This window comes from Euprymna scolopes, chromosome 34 (assembly GCF_053919585.1).
Source record: "Euprymna scolopes isolate OS-2025 chromosome 34, ASM5391958v1, whole genome shotgun sequence".
Classification (NCBI taxonomy): Eukaryota; Metazoa; Mollusca; class Cephalopoda; order Sepiida; family Sepiolidae; genus Euprymna; species Euprymna scolopes.
The window spans coordinates 25,930,444-25,949,873 of NC_136515.1; the positions used below are offsets into that span (position 1 = coordinate 25,930,444).

The window sequence follows — 19,430 nt, forward strand, 5'->3', positions numbered from 1 at the left end:
TGCTAAAGTAAAAGTGATTGACAAATAAAGAAAGAATAAAAGGAATGGTGCTTGGAGGAATTGGTCAAAATGCATTTAGTTAAAAAATATGAGGGAGAACGATCAACCTCTTACACCCATTTCACTTTTGATGGCTTTGTGTCTATTTTGTACAATTTGTTTCACTTTTTTTGGAAATAAATAATTTATAGGGTAATATCTGTTCGGTCTTGGGAAGTCATCTTTCTCGGTATTACTTCCGCATGTGACAAAATGTTTATTTCTTTCCTCTTTTGGAAAATGGATGCAACGTTTATTGAAGCACCTTCACCCATGAGGGAATACCGACACGACCAAACAGGCTATTTTTGCAATGAGATAAGATCGTTATCAAAATAACTTTCAAAGTTTCAATCTTTTAATGCAGGAGGATTGGCTAAGAATTTTCAAACCCAAAATGACTTTATATTCGACTAGCAAGGAGATCTGACGTTGCCCGGGATTGAATGATGATCAACGAATATTTCATGTTTCCATATTCTTAAGAATCATGGTTCAATTGTGCTCTAAACAGAAACATTCATTCCGAACGCACCTCTGTCTTATCAAAGAACGTACTGTTGATTTTATACGCCGAGCCCTTATGTTTGGGCTGTGATAAAACTTCTCAAATACACTTGTGATGTTAGGTTGTATTAGAGTGTTAACTTTTGTCAAGATCGAACTGCTGTTCTTTTAAACGGATTTTTTTTCGATAATCGAGTTTTTATACTTATCGAGGCATTCCAACACAAAACCTTTGTAAGAACACTCCCAAACACATAAAGTACATCTATGTGAAATTTTAAAAAATCGGCCCGACTGTTTCGAAGTCCATGGGGAACTCTTTTTTCTGTCTTCTCTCTCTCTCTCTCTCTCACACACACACACACACACACACACACACACACACACACACACACACACACACACACACAGTGCCTTTTATAGTTACGTAGAACCACCAATAAAAATTCGATGTTGTTTTAAATAAAATAATTCATCAATCATAAATGCTAACGTTAGAAAATAAGAACGATTATTACTATATGTTTACCGGTAATGCTTTCAGTTGGAGTGAAGCGAAAATTATATATCTTATTTAATTATTAAATCAGTTGTCTCGGTTTATGGAGTTTATTTCTATAATATTTTCTTTTCAGAGAGTGAATGCGTTTCTTGCTTCTGGCCTAGAGCACGTAAATGTTTCTCTCAGTAAATTGATCGTATCATTTGCAATTTGCTCGGGTGTCAGTCTCTTCATGAAGAATTGCCAAACCAAATTGAAGTCAAAATAACCGATAGTTGCCAAACCTGCTATTAAAGAAAAAGAAATCGTTGTCAATTTAATGTTCAACGCCTCTGAAACTCACGCTATATTTAATCAGATGGATCCCAATAATGTTATTCGTTTGCCATTTTTTTCTTCAAATTCCTGCATTTTTTTTTTTCGGAACAATTTCTACACAACTGCTGCGAGTAGAGATGTTCAAATGATGAAGAACTAAATGAAGACAATTAAGAGGCCGGAGATGAAAGTATTTTGATGGTTTCGGAATCTTCAAGTCACAGACAAAAAGATCACCCAGATATCTTTTGGACAGACTGGAACGTCAAGATTTCTAAATAGCAAGTGTCAGAGGGTGGAGGGAGGAATTAACTTCAAGATGTCAGTATCTTCAAATCAGGACGAGGGTGGGTTTAAATCTCCAAAGGAAATCTTCGAAAACATTTACTGAATAAATAAGATATAAGGTTAACAATTCAATCACGGATGACAGTGAACACTTCAAGAAAGGGCGGTCTTCCCTTAGTGGGGAGTCCCTCAGAGATGAAATTAATATCATCTCCTGGAAGGAACCGCCTGCAATTTCCATTATTTACAAGAGTGTGTTTAGACGTTAGGAATTAGGAGATCAAGTAATTAGACCTTCTCTCTTCATGGGTGTTGAAGAAGAGTGGAATCAGGCTGGACCGAAAATGAAGATGGAAAACAACAACTGGATTTAATAAACAGGAAGAGAGAAACACAATCGACGCTGTATAGTTATCGTCTTCAAATCAATACAGTGGCCATTTTATTATAATTGTTTATATATATATATATATATATATATATATATATATATATATATATATATATATATATATATACACTGATGAATAAACAATTGTAATAAAACACACAAACGCACACACACATATACGTGTCTTTTACCGAAGATCAAAACAACATCGGTACTGTCGGTTTCAAATCCAAACAAAGGGAACCAATATCGCCTATGTTGAATTCACTTCAGCCTTTTGAAATATCTCGCGTGTTGTGTGATAAGATGATGTGTAGTACTCTATGATATTTTCATCCCTCGATTTTATTTTTTATTTTTGCAATCTTTTTTTTTTTTGATTTTTAATATTGGGTTTCAACCTGTAATTTTGCCGATATAGTGGGGCAGGTTATCTCGATATTCCATAAGAATCTTTCACTTAGTGATACATAGTATGTGAATGATTATTTCAGCAATCTGCCCCACTAATATACGCGTGGTTAAGTGAAAAAAAAAATTTTCTTGTTTCTTTAATTGGTAATTTTAAGTAGAGTGGCTCCTGACTTTTCTCTACTTCCGGTCTCGGAGAAGCTAAAAATTAAAATTAAATAAATATAAAAAGTAAAATGTTTTGATAACCAACCTCAAGAAAAAACAGAACAAAACAAAAAATTTTCTAAGCAAATGAAAAAAATTAATACAAACAAAAACGCTGGATAAAAGTAGAGAATTTAAAAATGCAGTCAAGAACGCCATATGAAGTCAATTAGACTTTGTCCATCGTAAAAATAAATCATTCAGGTCTGTCCACTTAAAATAACGTTCTATGTGAGGTACAACCACGCAATATATACGATACAGTCAAACTGTCGATAATGAATGAGAGATTTTTACAAAACATTAGAAAACTTAAAAACTTGCATTGAAAAAGAGAAAAATAAGACACGCAATTTATTGTGAAACAGAACTTATTCAATAATAATAAAAAAAAACGAAAAATGTGGATTAATTCAAAAGGGAAAAGTTGCATGTGATTTCTGCAAAACAACATTCTCTGAATAAACATTTGTTTCATGGATTTAAAAGACTAAAATTCATTTATTATTTACTTAAAAATACAGAAATATGATTCGACTTATGCTGAAACTCAACTTTATTAAATATAAATTAAAAACAAAAACGAGTTATGTGTGTTTGAAGCAGGAGACAATCAAATACTGTAAAAACTGAATAAACAGACAAATTAATTAAACACTCAGCTCAGTGGTTAGATGTCAATAAAGCTCCACGACACTTCCTGAAGCCAGAGTTGCACCAAAAGAAGGTCATGCTGCTTGTTTGGTGGTCTAATCCATTACAGTTTTTTGAATGCAGGCGAAATCATTATGGCAGTGAAGTACTGTCAACAAATGGATGAAATGCATCAGAAACTTGGACAACACCCAACATTAGTCAACAGAAAAGCCCAATTCTCGTCTATGACATTGCCCGACCGCACGTTGCTAAACCGACTCTGCAGAAGTTGAACGAAATGAGCTACAAAACTCTGCCTCATCTGCTATACTCTCCAACCTTTCACCTACCGACCATCACTTTTTCAAGCATCTTGCCAACTTTCTGCATGAGAAATGCTTAAAAAACCTAAACGATATCAAAAATGCCTTTCAGCGACTTCCTCACCACCAGAACACAAGTTTTTTTTTTTTACATTACTGGCATATTCTAAGGGTTCTTATTTCGATCAATAAATTTTTGTTTGAGCTGAGATATGTTTATATGAATTTAAAAGTTCAAAGCCGTAAGAACTTTATTGTCAACCTAATACACTACCACTAAGAATGAAATCATTCTTAGGGGGATGACTAAGAGGGGTGATCTAGGAGGATGGCTTAAGGGGATGGCCTAGGAGTATGCTTGCGAGGATGGTCTCAAGGCAATGGAATAGATACTACACCGTCATCTCCCGCAATGGAACAGAATAGTATCATGGCAACCAAACATATACCACACTACTCCCAAGGATGAAGTAATGCCTGTGCTGTAGCCTTAAAATATTGAAAAGATGTAAGACAACAAGGAGGTATTTAAGAAGACTATATATTTATAGAAAGTACAGAAGGAATGGGTTGCCAGAGACTGATTCTGACTTGGTCACCGTGACCTTGTCTATTTATAGTGTTGAAAAGAGTCCATTTTTAAATCGATTGAGTAAATCAGCATAATACTGTTGAATGAAAATGCTTAATGTTTCTTTTGCTTGATTTTCCTTTGCTGAAGCTGAAAGGAATTTTATGTGTCAAACATTTAAATCTTCGATTGATTGAAAGAAATGTTTTTTTAATATTTCAGCAAACCCTACAGGATGGAATTCTTGGAATGGGCACTTCTTACCAAGATGAATGCGATGGAAGCTGCATGTCACAACTGTCATTCCAAGTTTTAATTCTCATGATTACTAAGCCATTCCCAAAACTGCTGAAAGACGTCCTCTTACCGTGAGTAACTGTTTGTAGGTAAAGTACAGAATAGTTAACAATTGAGTGGCCGTAAACAACAAAAAGTAACAAACAAATAATTCATAGCAAATGCTAAAATTTTCTACTCATATTCAGTTAATTTGTTGATAAGACTTTTACTTTTAAGACAGTTGCTTTATCAACACACATAAAACAACAATGGCTGTTGGAAGACATTGCCGAAGCTGCTGCAAAGAAGGTGGGCTATCTCTACTTTGCGAGAAAACTACTTGCACCTTATTGTATCATGTATCTCTATAAAGCCACCTTTGCCCATGCATAGAGTATTGTTGTTGTATCTGGGCTAGTGCATCTACCACTAATCTGTCCCTTTTAGACAAAATCCAAAACTAAATCTCAAACCTAATAGGTCACACGCTAAAAATCACATTCTAATCCCTGTCCTATCACCACAATTTCGCATTCCTATGCCTGCTTTACAAGTATTTTAATCGAATATGTTGTGACGAAGTCATAGTACTTGTTTCTTTGTGACATAAATACCCCTCCTCCCTGACTAATCTGACAAACAGCAAAATCATAGCCCTTTGTTGTAGATGCCACTAGATATTGGAAAAGCTTATACTCTAATAGTTTCTTCCCTCAAAATGCTAGACTTTGGAATTCCCTTCCCGTCTCCTGCTTCTCTAACTGTACTAACATGCAGAAATTTAAATGTAATGTGAAAAAACATCTCACTGCTACTACATAGCGTCCCTATGGATATACTCCCAAATAGTAAGCCCTTATGTCCATGTGGCAATGTGCCTTGTTTGGGATGAATAAGATTTTAAAAAAGATGATCACTTTGCTAAACGTAATTAAATATGATTTTACACAAATTTATGGTTTTGGAGGCAGCTTGCCAGTCAGACTTTAACTTAATGCTAGGCTAAGTAATATATTTTTATTATCTTTACAGCATAAAGGTAATAGAAGTTAAGCTATCATCATTTTGATTTTCGTGTCTCGATAAAATAGAAAAAAACTTTGAAAAACAAAATCATACAGTTTCTACATGTAAAAGTATACAGTCGGTGGAGAATTGAATTCTGTTGAGTTTGCTATAAATCATTTGTTTGTATTATTTGCATTATTCGGATTACGGTTCTCATTTTGAGTGATATTTTTACAACGTGTTGGTTGATGTAAACGCTACCCTTTTTTGGGTGTATCTTGTCAAACTGGGAAGTCTGTCTTCCGAACTCAAGAATTTGTGTGGAATTTCCAATGGAACCTTTTATTTTATCTGTGGAGGTAGCATACTCTCGTTCTGTCAGCCATGACTGGATAAAAGTCTTAAGCAATTCACAATTGTAGCACTCACATTGAAGACTGAACCTTCAACCTCTGGAACTTAGAACTGAATTTTACTTAAAAGTAGTCCAAATAATCCAAATTCATCTAAAAAATTCAGAATTTGTTGTTTTTATTGTTGTTTACAAATTAATGATTGTTAACTATTCTGAACTTTTACCCTAATTTTTAAAAAATGACTAATGAGTCACCCCTTATCAAGGTCAAAAGTCACTCAATGATAAAAGTTAACGAGATGGATTGTCAGTTAAAAGATGAAGAATACTATGAGGGGATTGAAAATAATAAATTGAATGAATAAAATTTGGTTGCTAATTAGAAAGGTTAGTAACAAATATTTGTTGATGTTGGGTTTGGAAGCGACCATGTCATAGCCTGCATGAACTTTCTATATGAACACATCACCACTACCTATCTATCACTTTTTCAATTGCTTTTTCCAAGTACTCCAACCACTGCACCACGGGTCCTTGTGGACAATTCTGGTACGAATTTTAGGAGCCTTAAACCTATTTTATTTCTAGTTGTTAATATCACTATTTATTACTAACTATATTAATGTTTATCTATCTATCTATATATATATTAATGTATATCTATATATCTATATCTATATATCTATATCTATCTATCTATCTATCTATCTATCTATCTATCTATCTATATATATATATATATATATATATATATATATATATATATATATATATATATTAATGTTTATACTTATTACTTGTATGCATTGGCCAATACTGGGGACAATGGTGATCCAATCGCCAGACCTTCTTCCTGCAGATATATATATATCAGATCCCATCACGAAGTATGTAGTTTCTACACCAAAAGTCAACATCTCTATTATATTGTCAATTGGGATGCAAGTGCGTTCCTTCCGTGAGGCATCAAAAGTTAGCCTGTCCCGTACCACTGTCAGAGTCTCATCAGTGGATACTTTCATGAACAAACTCACTACATCTAGACTCACCATCTGGTTGGAATGAATGGAAGCATTGTTTATGATTTCCATGAAGTGAGCTGAATTCTTGAAGTATGATGGAGATTTGCTGATGATTGGGGTGAATTTATCTTCCATGAATCGGCTCAATGGATGGCATGCTGAACTTTGGGCACTGACAATAGGCCTTAATGGAATACCGTCCTGTGTAAATCTTATGGAGGCCATATAGGTGTGGTAGCTTGCTGTAATGCTGTACTAGCTGTCTGTATTTTGCAGGTGGTATAAGGTCCTTGTTCTTACTGAGGATCTGTGACAGCTTCCTTTCTGTTTTCAAGATCAGATTCTTTTTCACTTTACAGTAACCACCAGATTCTATTAAATCTGCTAATTTCTTGGAATATTCTGCTCTATCCATTAACACTGTAGCATTGCCTTTGTCTGCTAGTATTATGATATCACTGTCAACTTGCAGGGACTTGATAGTCAATACTTCTTCTTTTGAGAGGTTCAGTTTTGAAGGCTTTGAATTCTCAAGTGCTTGTCTCAATTTCCACATTAGTTCATCTCCTTGTGCTTTGGGCTTATTCAAGGCTGCCTCCTCTATTAGAGCTATCATATCTCAGTATGGAATCTGCCTTATGGGTGTGGTGAAGTTGAGACCTTTGTTTAACACTGGTTCCTCAAAAGGAGTTAGCTGATATTTACTTTGGTTGACAATGGCTCTTATTGGTGGACCTGGAATCTTACGTCCTTGGCTTTAAGATTTTACAATTTCTTTATTTGGCGAGATTTAACCTCCTTAAATTCTTTCCTATAGGATATGTCTAGGTATGTGTGTTTTGTCATTAGTCCGAGATATACTCTCCAGGAATGGGGCAAGGCCGTTTGAAATTTCCGTCTGTAATTGATGTTTCTTCTATCGACTGTTGTGGATTCTGGTTCGGACGAGCCCGTGCCCTACTTGTTTTGCGATCCTTTGTGTCCACCTGGAGCTGATGGGTAGTTTCAACATTAAGCCTGCTGCCACTAGCTTCAGATCACAGTATCAGCACAGGAATCTGAGGAGGTTAGCCATCCTTGCCAGTTTTAGATATATTTCCATTTTTGTATCATTTGAGGTCCCAACTGAATTGAATAGACGTTTCTGAATTTTTGAGAAAGAAATATTCTTTTTTAAAAAAAATGTGTCTTAGACTGAAAGTTTCAGAAAAAATATGATTTTAATCATTTAATAAATTTTTTTTTATAATATTATCTGGTTTTATAAAATTTTTTGATTCACTTTATGAAATAATGTTTTTCAAAAATATGACTGAACTCTTTCTAGTTAAAATTCGTGCAATCCACACAAACACACATCGATTTCAGACTGATAACAACCGTCAATAAGACCGGAAGTATCCTTTTGCTTTTCCACGAGAGGCTGACTCCTCGGGGGTCGGGGGTTATAGCACCATCAAAGTGAAGAGACAAACAAAAACAAAACAAATTAAAAAATACTTCTTTGAAAAATGGTGTCTTACACCGAAAGTCTCAGAAAAAAAACCCCAAACAATTTTAATCATTTAATATTTTAGAACATGTTTTGGTTTTTCTAAAATTTTCAAATTATCTTATGGAATATATCTGAGTATATGAATCAAATTCGCTTTTTTTTCAGTTTTCTTATCGTTTTGTTTTTTAATGATGGGGAATCCTACCGGATTCCAGATATTTCAGAGACTTGAATAGTAACAACTTTTCAGGATTCTAACAGTCTCTTTAAGCAGAAATGTTTGTATTGGAAAATATTCAGAAATATTGGAGGATTTGGATAAACTATGGGTGTGACCGAACATGGGACCTACTTGGGACACTGTTGTAACAGTTTGTGGCAGATTTAGAAGATGGCATATAAGCTTTGATTTGGGATATTCAATTCTGAATCTTGACAAGGTCCAATTAAGGAAATAGCAGAGATGAGAATGAAGGATAAATGAAGTTTGCAGACCGTTTGAAATCCATTTTTTTCCTTAATTTCTATCTTCTTGTTCTTTGTATGTCTTTGAAGTATGTGGTCAGTTCCCCAGTTTTTTACTCAATCCTTTGCATTATTGTTGCATTCTGAAAGATCTGGTCATGCAGTAGAGAGCAAACAAGGCAGTGTTGTATCGTACGGCCCTCCTCTCCACATCCGCAGATGATTGAGTCAATTTTGTAACTTCATCTTGTTCACCACATTCCTTTTCTCTGTTGAGTTTTTTTCCATTGGAACTAGTGTGTTTCTGAACCAGAAGAGAGGGTCTCAAAAGGGAAGATTAAGAGGGGAAGGTATTTCTAACCGTCTGGACACAGCTGTAGTCCGTTTATTCCTGAGGCGTTGTTCGACATGGCTAAGGAAGCTTCTCTTTGACTTCAGTCATTGGACCGTTGGGTCATGTCCATGTAGGAGATGGCAATCCATAGATTCATTTCTATGAAACGAATATTAAAAAAAATTTTTTTTCAAGGTGTACTGTCACTTGAATGTGAGGGCCTACTATTTGGAATCATGTCTAACAGAGGACTGTGGAGAGTTGAACATTACATTTAAACTTCTACAGATTAGCACTGTCAAAGAGACAGGAAACAGGGAGGGAATATTAAAATTAAGTGATCCTAGGGAAGGAACTATTAGAGTAGAAGGCTTTCCAGCATCTAGAAATCTTAACAGTGAAGAGGTGGGATTTTGCTAGTCGAGAGTATGTAGATGGAGCACAAGTGCTATAAGTTCATCAGAGTACATTCCATTAAAGTCCTAGTAAAACAGGCACAAGGATGCAAAATTGGAACGATAGAACAAGGGTTGGAGATTGTCCAATAGTGTGGGGCCTATTAGGCTTGAGACTCTTTTTTGAATCCTAAGAGTGGGAGACTAGTGGTACCTGCACCAACCCAGATGTGGCAATAATACTCCATGAATGAGCGACTCTTGAACAGATTTCAATGTTAGCCAAGAGTAGTTGGTTATTTTATGATGAAAATGTATGTTTTGTATGTGATTAGTTTGTAGATTTTTTTTTTTTTTTTTGCAGAATCTAAATAAATAGTTTTGTAAATGATGGTTTTTATTTAACTCAAAGATGGGTTAATCTGTATGGATGTTCTAAACTGAAAATATTCAAGAAAATCCACTGTGTCACAGGTTCTTGTGAAAGGACCACTGGTGCAGTGGATACAGTACTTGATGAAATTCAGTTGTAAATGTTACACTTCTCCAGACTGAAGGTACGGTCCTCAATGCAGGCGACCCAAAAATACAATTGTGAATTACTTAGGACTTCTACCCAGTTAAAGATGATGGGATGAGAGCATGCTACCCCAATGGATTTAAAAGAATTCTGTTTGAAATTCCGTGCAGATTCCATAGCTTGGCAGAAAAATTCTTGAGTTTGACAAGATACACCTGAAGACAGTCAGATGTTACATCAAGCAAAACGTTGTGAAAATAACACTCAAGATGAGAACAGTAGTCCGAAGAATTCAAATAATATCCTCATCTTAAAAACTCTGCACAGTTACATAAAAGGTTTAATTTCTGAGCAAATCCGATACCATTTTTGGTATTCATGGGTAAAAAAACTTATCTGTGTGAATTTTTAGAGTTTTATCACGTGAAAATGTAACAAATGTGTTCTGTTAAAAATGCAAATGTGTTCTGTTTAAGATACAAATGTGTTCTGTTAAAACTGCATATGTGTTCTGTTAAAGATGCATATGTGTTCTGTTAAAGATGCATATGTGTTCTGTTAAAGATGCATATGTGTTCTGTTAAAGATGCATATGTGTTCTGTTAAAGATACAAATCTGTTCTGTTTAAGATACAAATGTGTTCTGTTAAAGATGCAAATGTGTTCTGTTAAAGATGCAAATGTGTTCTGTTAAAACTGCATATGTGTTCTGTTAAAGATGCATATGTGTTCTGTTAAAGATGCATATGTGTTCTGTTAAAGATGCAAATGCGTTCTGTTAAAGATACAAATGTGTTCTGTTAAAACTGCATATGTGTTCTGTTAAAAATGCATATGTGTTCTGTTAAAGATGCAAATGTGTTCTGTTAAAGATACAAATGTGTTCTGTTAAAACTGCATATGTGTTCTGTTAAAGATACAAATGTGTTCTGTTAAAGATACAAATGTGTTCTGTTAAAGATGCATATGTGTTCTGTTAAAGATGCAAATGTGTTCTCTTAAAGATGCAAATGTGTTCTGTTAAAGATGCAAATGTGTTCTGTTAAAGATGCAAATGTGTTCTGTTAAAGATACAAATGTGTTCTGTTAAAACTGCATATGTGTTCTGTTAAAGATGCAAATGTGTTCTGTTAAAGATGCAAATGTGTTCTGTTAAAGATACAAATGTGTTCTGTTAAAGATGCATATGTGTTCTGTTAAAGATGCATATGTGTTCTGTTAAAGATGCAAATGTGTTCTGTTAAAGATGCATATGTGCATCTTCCATAATAGAAATTTCCTATTTATATGCTTCAACGTAAGGGTAGAGTCACACACAAGATCGGTTTGATTAAATTTCTAAACATTTTAACTGTACTTATCTTGTTTTTTTTCAATCTTTTTTGACAAATATACTATTATTAACCAATACGCTTTTCTTATATTTAAAACGGAAAAAAGAGAATTCTCCAAATTAAAACTGCACTATTATCTAAACTCAGAAAAAGGTGGGTTTTCTCTGCAGTATGCATTATTTTTAACTAGTCTAAACTTAATACGTATCCCAAACTGTATTACTCTTAACCAGTTTTTAAATGAGTTCTTATAATCTATACCAAATAACCCGACCTCACAAATTGAAAGTTCCATTATGGTATCTTACTCATAAGGTAAAGCTAGAATGCTCAAACATTCTCTATCCATGCATTAATATGGGAGGGGAGACTATTTTCAAATATCGCCCTAAACTGGGAATGGAGTAACGGACTTATATTAAGTAGATATTAATAAGTCCTTCTTACCTTTTCTTTTTTTGAGTGGAAAGTAGATAACGCACTGTGGATGTGTTATCGGCAGCTCTAGTAACTCTTGCTTCTCCTTTTTTGTCCCTCAGTCCTCATTTTCAATGAGTGATTTTTCTGACAAAGGGTGAAGAAAAAGCTGCTTTCCAGGTCGGTAGTACTTCGTGAACAGTAGCCTGAGATGTCGGAAATTTTTCTGTTTCTATGTCTATCCTTGTGGTCATGTCACTAGTAAGGGTGCTGGAGGTAAACGTTTCATTTGGGCTGACGTTATCCGCCTGATAGTCAGGGACCCGACCCTTGGATTAACCACTAAGGAGGCTGTCCTATCAGCAAGTGCAAAGTATTGGGGCTGCTGTATTGCCATGTGGTGAATGGATTCTGGACCATACAGTAGTTTCTGGTAGGGCCTCTCGATGCCATACTAGTGGGTAATTGCTACGGCTTTACCTTATCATGTGCTACAAGAAAAAATTTTTTTCCTGTCTTTTTTTCTCTTACTTTCCCTTTCTGTCCTACTCTAACCAAGTCTGTTGACCTGTTCCACAAATCCGAAAACCTCAACATGAAATATCTCAAAAAAAAAAAAAACATGAATAAACCTAAGCAAAACTGGCATAGGGCCGACCACTTCCCTAGATGAGTTCATAATTAAAGGATACTCTAACCTAACATCTAAATCTGACCCCCAAGATCGCCATGGACATGAAATATGTGCCTACATTAAAGATGGCTTCCGTGTGGTAGAGATATCTCCAGAGACCCTGATTTACCTTATATGTGCTTCTGAGTTGCACTTGCTTACACCACCGCATTTATATTTGCCCTCTATCGCCCCCACAACAGTGGGGTTACTATCTTTAAGAGTATATCTGAGAAAATTGACCACATCCTGTCTGCTCATCCTTTGGCTTTCACATTTGCGGTGACTTCAATGTCCATAATGTGGAATGGCTGACCCACTCGAACAAGACAGATGATGAGGGGAGGTTTTGTCATGATTTTGCCATTGCCTATGACCTCACTCAGATTGTTCATGAACCCACCCATGTGCTCAATAATACCAGTCAGTATGCAAGCCTTCAGGACTGCCAGCAACCACTATAAAAATAATAAAAAATGCAAGAGAGCTATATGCTCAGTCCGTTAAATCCAAAGTAGCTGAGCAGTGGCTTGGTTCCCACCAGTTTTGGCAAATAGCAAACAGGATCCTGAACAGAAGCGTGCATTCTATCCCAACCATCATCAATGGACCTGAGGTCATCTCGTCAGCATCAGACAAGGCCAAACTATTTGCCAAGAACTTTGCAGCTAATTCTACCGTCTGCAACATAGGCCATCAACTCCCCATATTTCCTCCTATAACAGACAACACGCTATGCAACATACAAATATCTGTGCACAAGGTCGCCAAGCTAATCCAGAACCTTGATTCCAGTAAAGCAACTGGCCCAGAAGGCATTCCAATTATAGTGTTGAAAAAGCTTTGACCAGAACTTGCCCCATACTTACATGAACATACATGAAATGGATGGCTCTCATCTTCGGGAGGCTCCATGTTTTGACAAGCTTCTGGGTTTGACCTTTACTCCAGATCTGAAATGGAACATGTATATCAAGTCTGTTGCCCGGGTCGCTGGGAAAATGGTAGGATCCTTCTACTGCCCCAAAAGATATCTCACTACTGATGCAATTCTTTATCTGTATAAAAGTCAAGTACGTCCAAAGATGGAGTACTGCTGCCACATCTGCGCTGGAGCTGCTAAAAACAGCCTATCCTGCCTTGACAGAGTACAAAGTAGACTTTGTGGCTTAGTGGGGGGGATGCCCTTTTCTCTTCCCTGCAACCTCTCTCCCACAAGAGACGTTGCAAGCCTGTCTCTGTTTTATCGTTATTTCCATGGGAAGTGCTCGTCTGAGCTCCAATCTGTGACCCCCTCGCCAATCTTTCACTATAAACACCCGTCTAGCTGAAACCACTGTCGGTAATTTTCCCCACTCTTTATCTGTGCCTAAATCAAAACGTAGATTCCATGAACAAAGCTTCTTTCTTAGAAGTGCACGCCTGTGGAATTCTCTTCCGTTTGCCTGTTTCCTACCTGACAACGACTTGGATGTCTTCAAGTCCAACATAAACAAATTCCTGATGAATCGCCCTCTTAAGTAAGACACTTTATCAAATCTTCAATACTAACTATTACTGGATACTATCCCATTGATTACTGTACACGCAATAACCCTTTTCCCCAAGTGGCTTCTGGGCCTTGATATGTGGTGATCTCCATGTAAAAAAAAAAAAAGAAAAGGGACACTCTGAACTGGAACCAAAATTAAAAATAAGTTTACAAGTATTTCTTCTTCACTAAGGATAGAACATGCACTTTGAATTATTTATTTGCAACAACAAAAAAAAGTTTACATTTTGAACAAATTAGACACAAGGTCATTAAAAGTTCGTTGTTGATCGTTGGTATAAAGTAATAAAATTAGCTGGAATCATTCCGGTCATCACAATACCATATTTACTCTAGGGGGTCCTCCCACTTCAAATATTCCTGATTGTTAATGTTAAATTTTATTGATAAATATATGTGTACAAATTCGTTGGAATACATTTTGATCTCAGCCAGAAGGAAATAATGGAAGGCTTTGCTTGCGACATTTTGTATTATCTTGAGTCTCATTCTCACAACGTTTCGAGTGATGTAATCGCCGACCTCCTTCAGGTATATCTTGTCAAACTCGGGAATCTTTCTGTCAAATTCACAGAATTTTGAACAGAATACTTTATTTAATCCACTAATGTAGCATACTCTCGTTGTATCAGCCCTGGCCGGATAGAAGTCTTAAGCAATTAGCAATTGAATTCTTAGTATCACTCACACTGAGGATTAAACCGTCAACCTCCAAAAGAGTCCCATCTAGAACTGAATTTTTCTTAGTACTTTAACACGGGTTTTTGTTTGGTTTTCCCAATTTTGGGAGCCTTAGACCTATCTTACTATTCATCACTATAGATTACTACAAATATTAATCTGTTTTTTTAAATTTTTATTATTATTATTACTGTAAACGATTATATAAACTCAGTTGAAATTCTCTGGATTTTTAAATACTTAATGTATATATATATATATATATATATATATATATATATATATATATATATATATAATATAATATAATATATATATATATATATACATATATATATATATATATATATATATATATATATATATATATATATATATATATTGATATATATACAGGAAATCCTGTTCAAATAAAAGCAAAGTTGTTCTGATTGGATGTCAGATTCTATTTGAGTAGCTGCCCTCCCTTTCCGGCTTGCCCCATTCGAGTGAGCACTCTGGCATCGGGGTGGGGCTAGAGAATCATAACAAATGTTTTGACAAATGAAAGTAAAGATAACAAAGATGGGCGCCCTCTAGTGTTTCCGTCTTCAGCTGATGAGAAGTTGGAAATGAAACAGAACCAGTAATGGATTATGAGAGATGATAAATTGACTGTGGAAATGATAATAATAATAATAATAATAATAATAATAATAATAATAATAAGAAGAAGAAGAAGAAGAAGAAGTTGAAGAGGAGAATAAGGAGGAAAGAAGGAAGAAGAAACGAAAGAAGAGAATAAAGGGGAGAAGGAGAAGGAAGAGAGAAAAAGGAAAAGAAACAGCAAAGAAGACACAGAGAAACAGAGAAGAAGAAGAAGAAGAAGAAGAAGAAGAAGAAGAAGTAAAGAGGCCAGAGAAGAAGAAAAAGAATAAGGAGGAGCAGGATAAGAAAAGAGGTGAGAGAAAAAGAATAAGGAGAAGAAAGAGGAGAAGAAAGTATGAAGGGAGGAAGGAGAAGAACAGAAGGCAGAGAAGAAGGAGGAGGAGGAGGAGGAGGAGAAGGAAAAGAGAAGAAAAGGAACAAGAGAAGACAAAGGGAAGAAGGAGGAGGAGGAGAAGGAAAAGAGAAGAAAAGGAACAAGAGAAGACAAAGGGAAGGAGGAGGAGGAGGAGAAGAAAAGTGAGAGATGAAAAAAGAGAAGTAGAAGGATATGACCACCACTACTACTACTACTACTACTACTACTACTACTACTACTACTACTAATAATAATAATAATAATAATAATAGCAAAAGCAGCAACAGCTTTTCCGATTGAAAAGTCCGGGGGGGGGGGGAGAAAAAAAAAGGAATTTCTCTTTTTTTGTCTTATGAAGGACACATTATTTCTGGTGTGTTTTTAAAACTCAACTCAACTTATTTACAATCGCACCGCCATGGAAAAAAGTTCCTCATTATTTTTCTAAATTTTTTGTACTTTGGAACTTTTTAATAAAATACAGGGTGATCTGCCCAAAATGCCACCCATGAACTCGTTAATAAAATTCATGATCCTTTTTGCAATCAAACAATATTTGATTTACCAACAAGCTTCACTCTATGCTTGACTTGTCCGCCAAGTTTCAGCAGGAGTGTCCAACAGTTCTTATTTTATTGCTTTTCAATTGTATATCCTCAAAATTTGCACTTGTGTGTTACATGACGTGCAAATTGTTGAAATCTCCGACATACTCCTCTCTTGCCTCATCTTATTATATCATCTTTCACATCTTCATCTTCCCAAAGGACGTCCCAAATATCTTAACGACCACTAGGTAGTGCTCAGTATTGATCATGACAGAGTTTTCATTATTAACTTCAAACCGGTCTTAATAATGAAACCCATGTGGTATACTTGATGGAATTAAATGGTCTTAGTAGACAATATTCTGGCACATTTCCGGATTTTCATCAATAATAATGTCTATCAAAAGAATCCCTAAATGAAGATTGGTTTCACACATTTGGAACATACCGAAGTTGAACGGCGATAAAACAAAGGCTTTTGGATGTTCATGATTGATACTTGGTGGACAAGTCAGACGTACTGTGTAGTTGAAACAAATATAGTTCGGTTGTAGAAAGGGTTGTGAATTTTATTAACGATTCTATAAGTAGTATTTTTAATAAGGGGAAGAAGGCACTCTATATATTAAATTTGTGGTACTTATGCAGTATAAGATATGTGCTATTGTCAGAATCATCCAAGCATTTTACAGAAAACCCTGAAAGATGCCAAGACACTTAGCACCTTAACCCTAATAAAAAAATCATAAAGATAATATTTGTTTGCTATCGTTTGTTTATTGTAAAAAAATCTAAATATTTATCTTGAATAGGTCTGTGTTCGCAAAGTTGTCCATAAAAGAACTAGTTTTCAAACAGAAATGAAAATTGCGCCCCGTTTCCTTGCAGACAATTCAAGTATTAATTTTAGGAATCTATTATTTTATATTTATATCTACAACTATTTCTCTTTCTCTCACTCACTCACTCACTCACTCATTCTCTCTCTCTCTCTCTCTCTCTCTCTCTATATATATATATATATATATATATATATATATATATTTGTAGTCATGTATATATATATATATATATATATATATATATATATACATATATATACATATATATACCCCGATTCCTTCAAACAAAAGATTCCATTTGAAATTCTGTACAGATTCTCAAGTTCGACAAGATACACATGAAGAAGGTCGAAGATTATATCGGCTAAATACTAAAATACTAATAATTTATAATACTAGCAATTATCTATTTTATTTTATTCAAACGCAACCTATAATCTCTTTAATCTTTATCAAATTAATAACAGTTTGAACTAATTAAATGGAAATTAAATCCGATAGAATTTTTAATTGATCTATTAGCAATTTTAGTTTACAATAATTGTTTGAATGAAAATCTAGCAAGAAATATAGTGTAGAATAATTAATAAAAAATACCTTTATTTATGCAGTGATGAAAAAAAAAAAACGATAAATATTGGAAGCCATCAGCAACTTAGTTATTCATAGCAATCACAGCGTTGTGATTGACTAATGAAAATAGATGATTAACAAATAAAATAAGTTAAGATACGTGTCATACTAAAAGAAATATTGGGTTAGATAATGTATAAAATCGATGAAATTGATCTGAATTTTAAGTTTCAATTATGAAGAACACAGACGGAATTCTTTTGTTTCTGATTTTTTCAGATGAGTATTGACCATTCATACTACTGTTCCAATCTTGAGTGTTATTTTCACAATGTTTTGGTCGATGTAACCTCCAACCTTCTTCAGGTGGATCTTGTTGAACACGGGAACCTTTCTGTCAAATCCAGGAATCAACACAGAATTTTGAATAGAACCCTTTATTAAATCAACAGAGGGAGTATATTCTCGTTCTGTCAGCCATGACTGCATTGAAGTCCTAAGTAATTTGCAATTGTATTTTTGAGTGTCGCCTGCACTGAGAATTGAACCTTCAATCTGCAGAAGAGAGTAACTTACAACTGAATTTTACCAATTATTCTATCCACTACTCTATGGACCCTTCTTGAGTTCGACAGAAAGGTTCCCGAGTTTAAGATACACCTGAAGAAGATTGGAGGTATCATCGACCCAAATGTTGTGAAAATAATACTCAAGATAAGAGCAGTAGTCCAAACAATCCAAATAATACAGGATTTGTTTCTTTCATTGACTAGTCAGAATCAAATATCAATTTATCTGTTTTAATGCTGTTTAGATCTTATGTAGAGAATCCAACTGACTTTTCTTCATATATTAGATATTCATAATAACTTTCAAATGGAATATTATAGATATAAATAGCAAGAATAAAAGTGATAATATAGTGTTCGGAGCTGGAAGAAGTAGTACACAAAGGTTTTCATTTATGCCTGTATACATAGCAGGTCGAAATAAATGAGTTATTATTTTTTCATGAAAAAAAAAAAAAGAAAGAAAAAACTTGTTTCAATTTCTTTCACTATCTTATCTACTCTTACCTCTCCTCAGGACCATTATAACGAGAAGGTATTTATTTCTCACTCACGATGAGAAATATGACACAAGGGTCAGAGTGGGATTGAAAAGTCAGTGCCCTTGAGGAGAAGCACTCTGATCCTGTAGCAGCCCGTTAGCATTCCCCAGTAGAGGCGCATCAAGTGATTAGCAATAAACTACCCCCCCTTTTTTTTTTTAGAGAGAAAGCAAAGCCTGGGAGATGGAGCTCCTAAAACTGCACAGGACCAGCATGGCCCCGCAAATACCAGGGAACAGGTCATGATAGAAATGATCTAGATTCTGTGCATTTTGGTGCCGAGGGAACGAGAAAACGAGCGAAAAAAGTGATCTACTACTTTTAGTACAAAAATATGTGAACGAATCTACGACTGATGCTGATGCTATTTTTTATTTATGGTTAGAAATTTTAAAAGAAAAAAAAGTGCAACATCCGATGCTTTGAGCTGCTGAATTTGACTACATTATCAGAACATGATGTAATCTTAGGAATTTGCCTGATGCTGCGTTGACACAAGAATCTGTTGCCATTTTCTGGAATTTCGTCTTGATAGGAGTCTGCTGAGAAATACACCAACTTTGGAAAATATGCAGAGATTAACAATCAAGGACCTTGGAATCGCCAAGTTCGCAAGCATGGGAAAAAGTA

The 19,430-nt window shown here is 35.0% G+C and overlaps 1 protein-coding gene across 2 annotated transcripts in view; it reads left to right on the plus strand.

Moving 5' to 3' along the window:
* The window catches only part of LOC145259144 (anoctamin-7-like), a 577,044-nt gene that overhangs the window by 444,283 nt on the left and 113,331 nt on the right, over window positions 1-19,430 (plus strand). For both annotated transcript variants that reach the window (XM_080116843.1, XM_080116844.1), the window contains one exon: window positions 4,416-4,561. In XM_080116843.1, coding sequence (XP_079972969.1) covers window positions 4,416-4,561 — 146 coding nt within the window. The remainder of the gene's footprint in view (window positions 1-4,415; window positions 4,562-19,430) is intronic.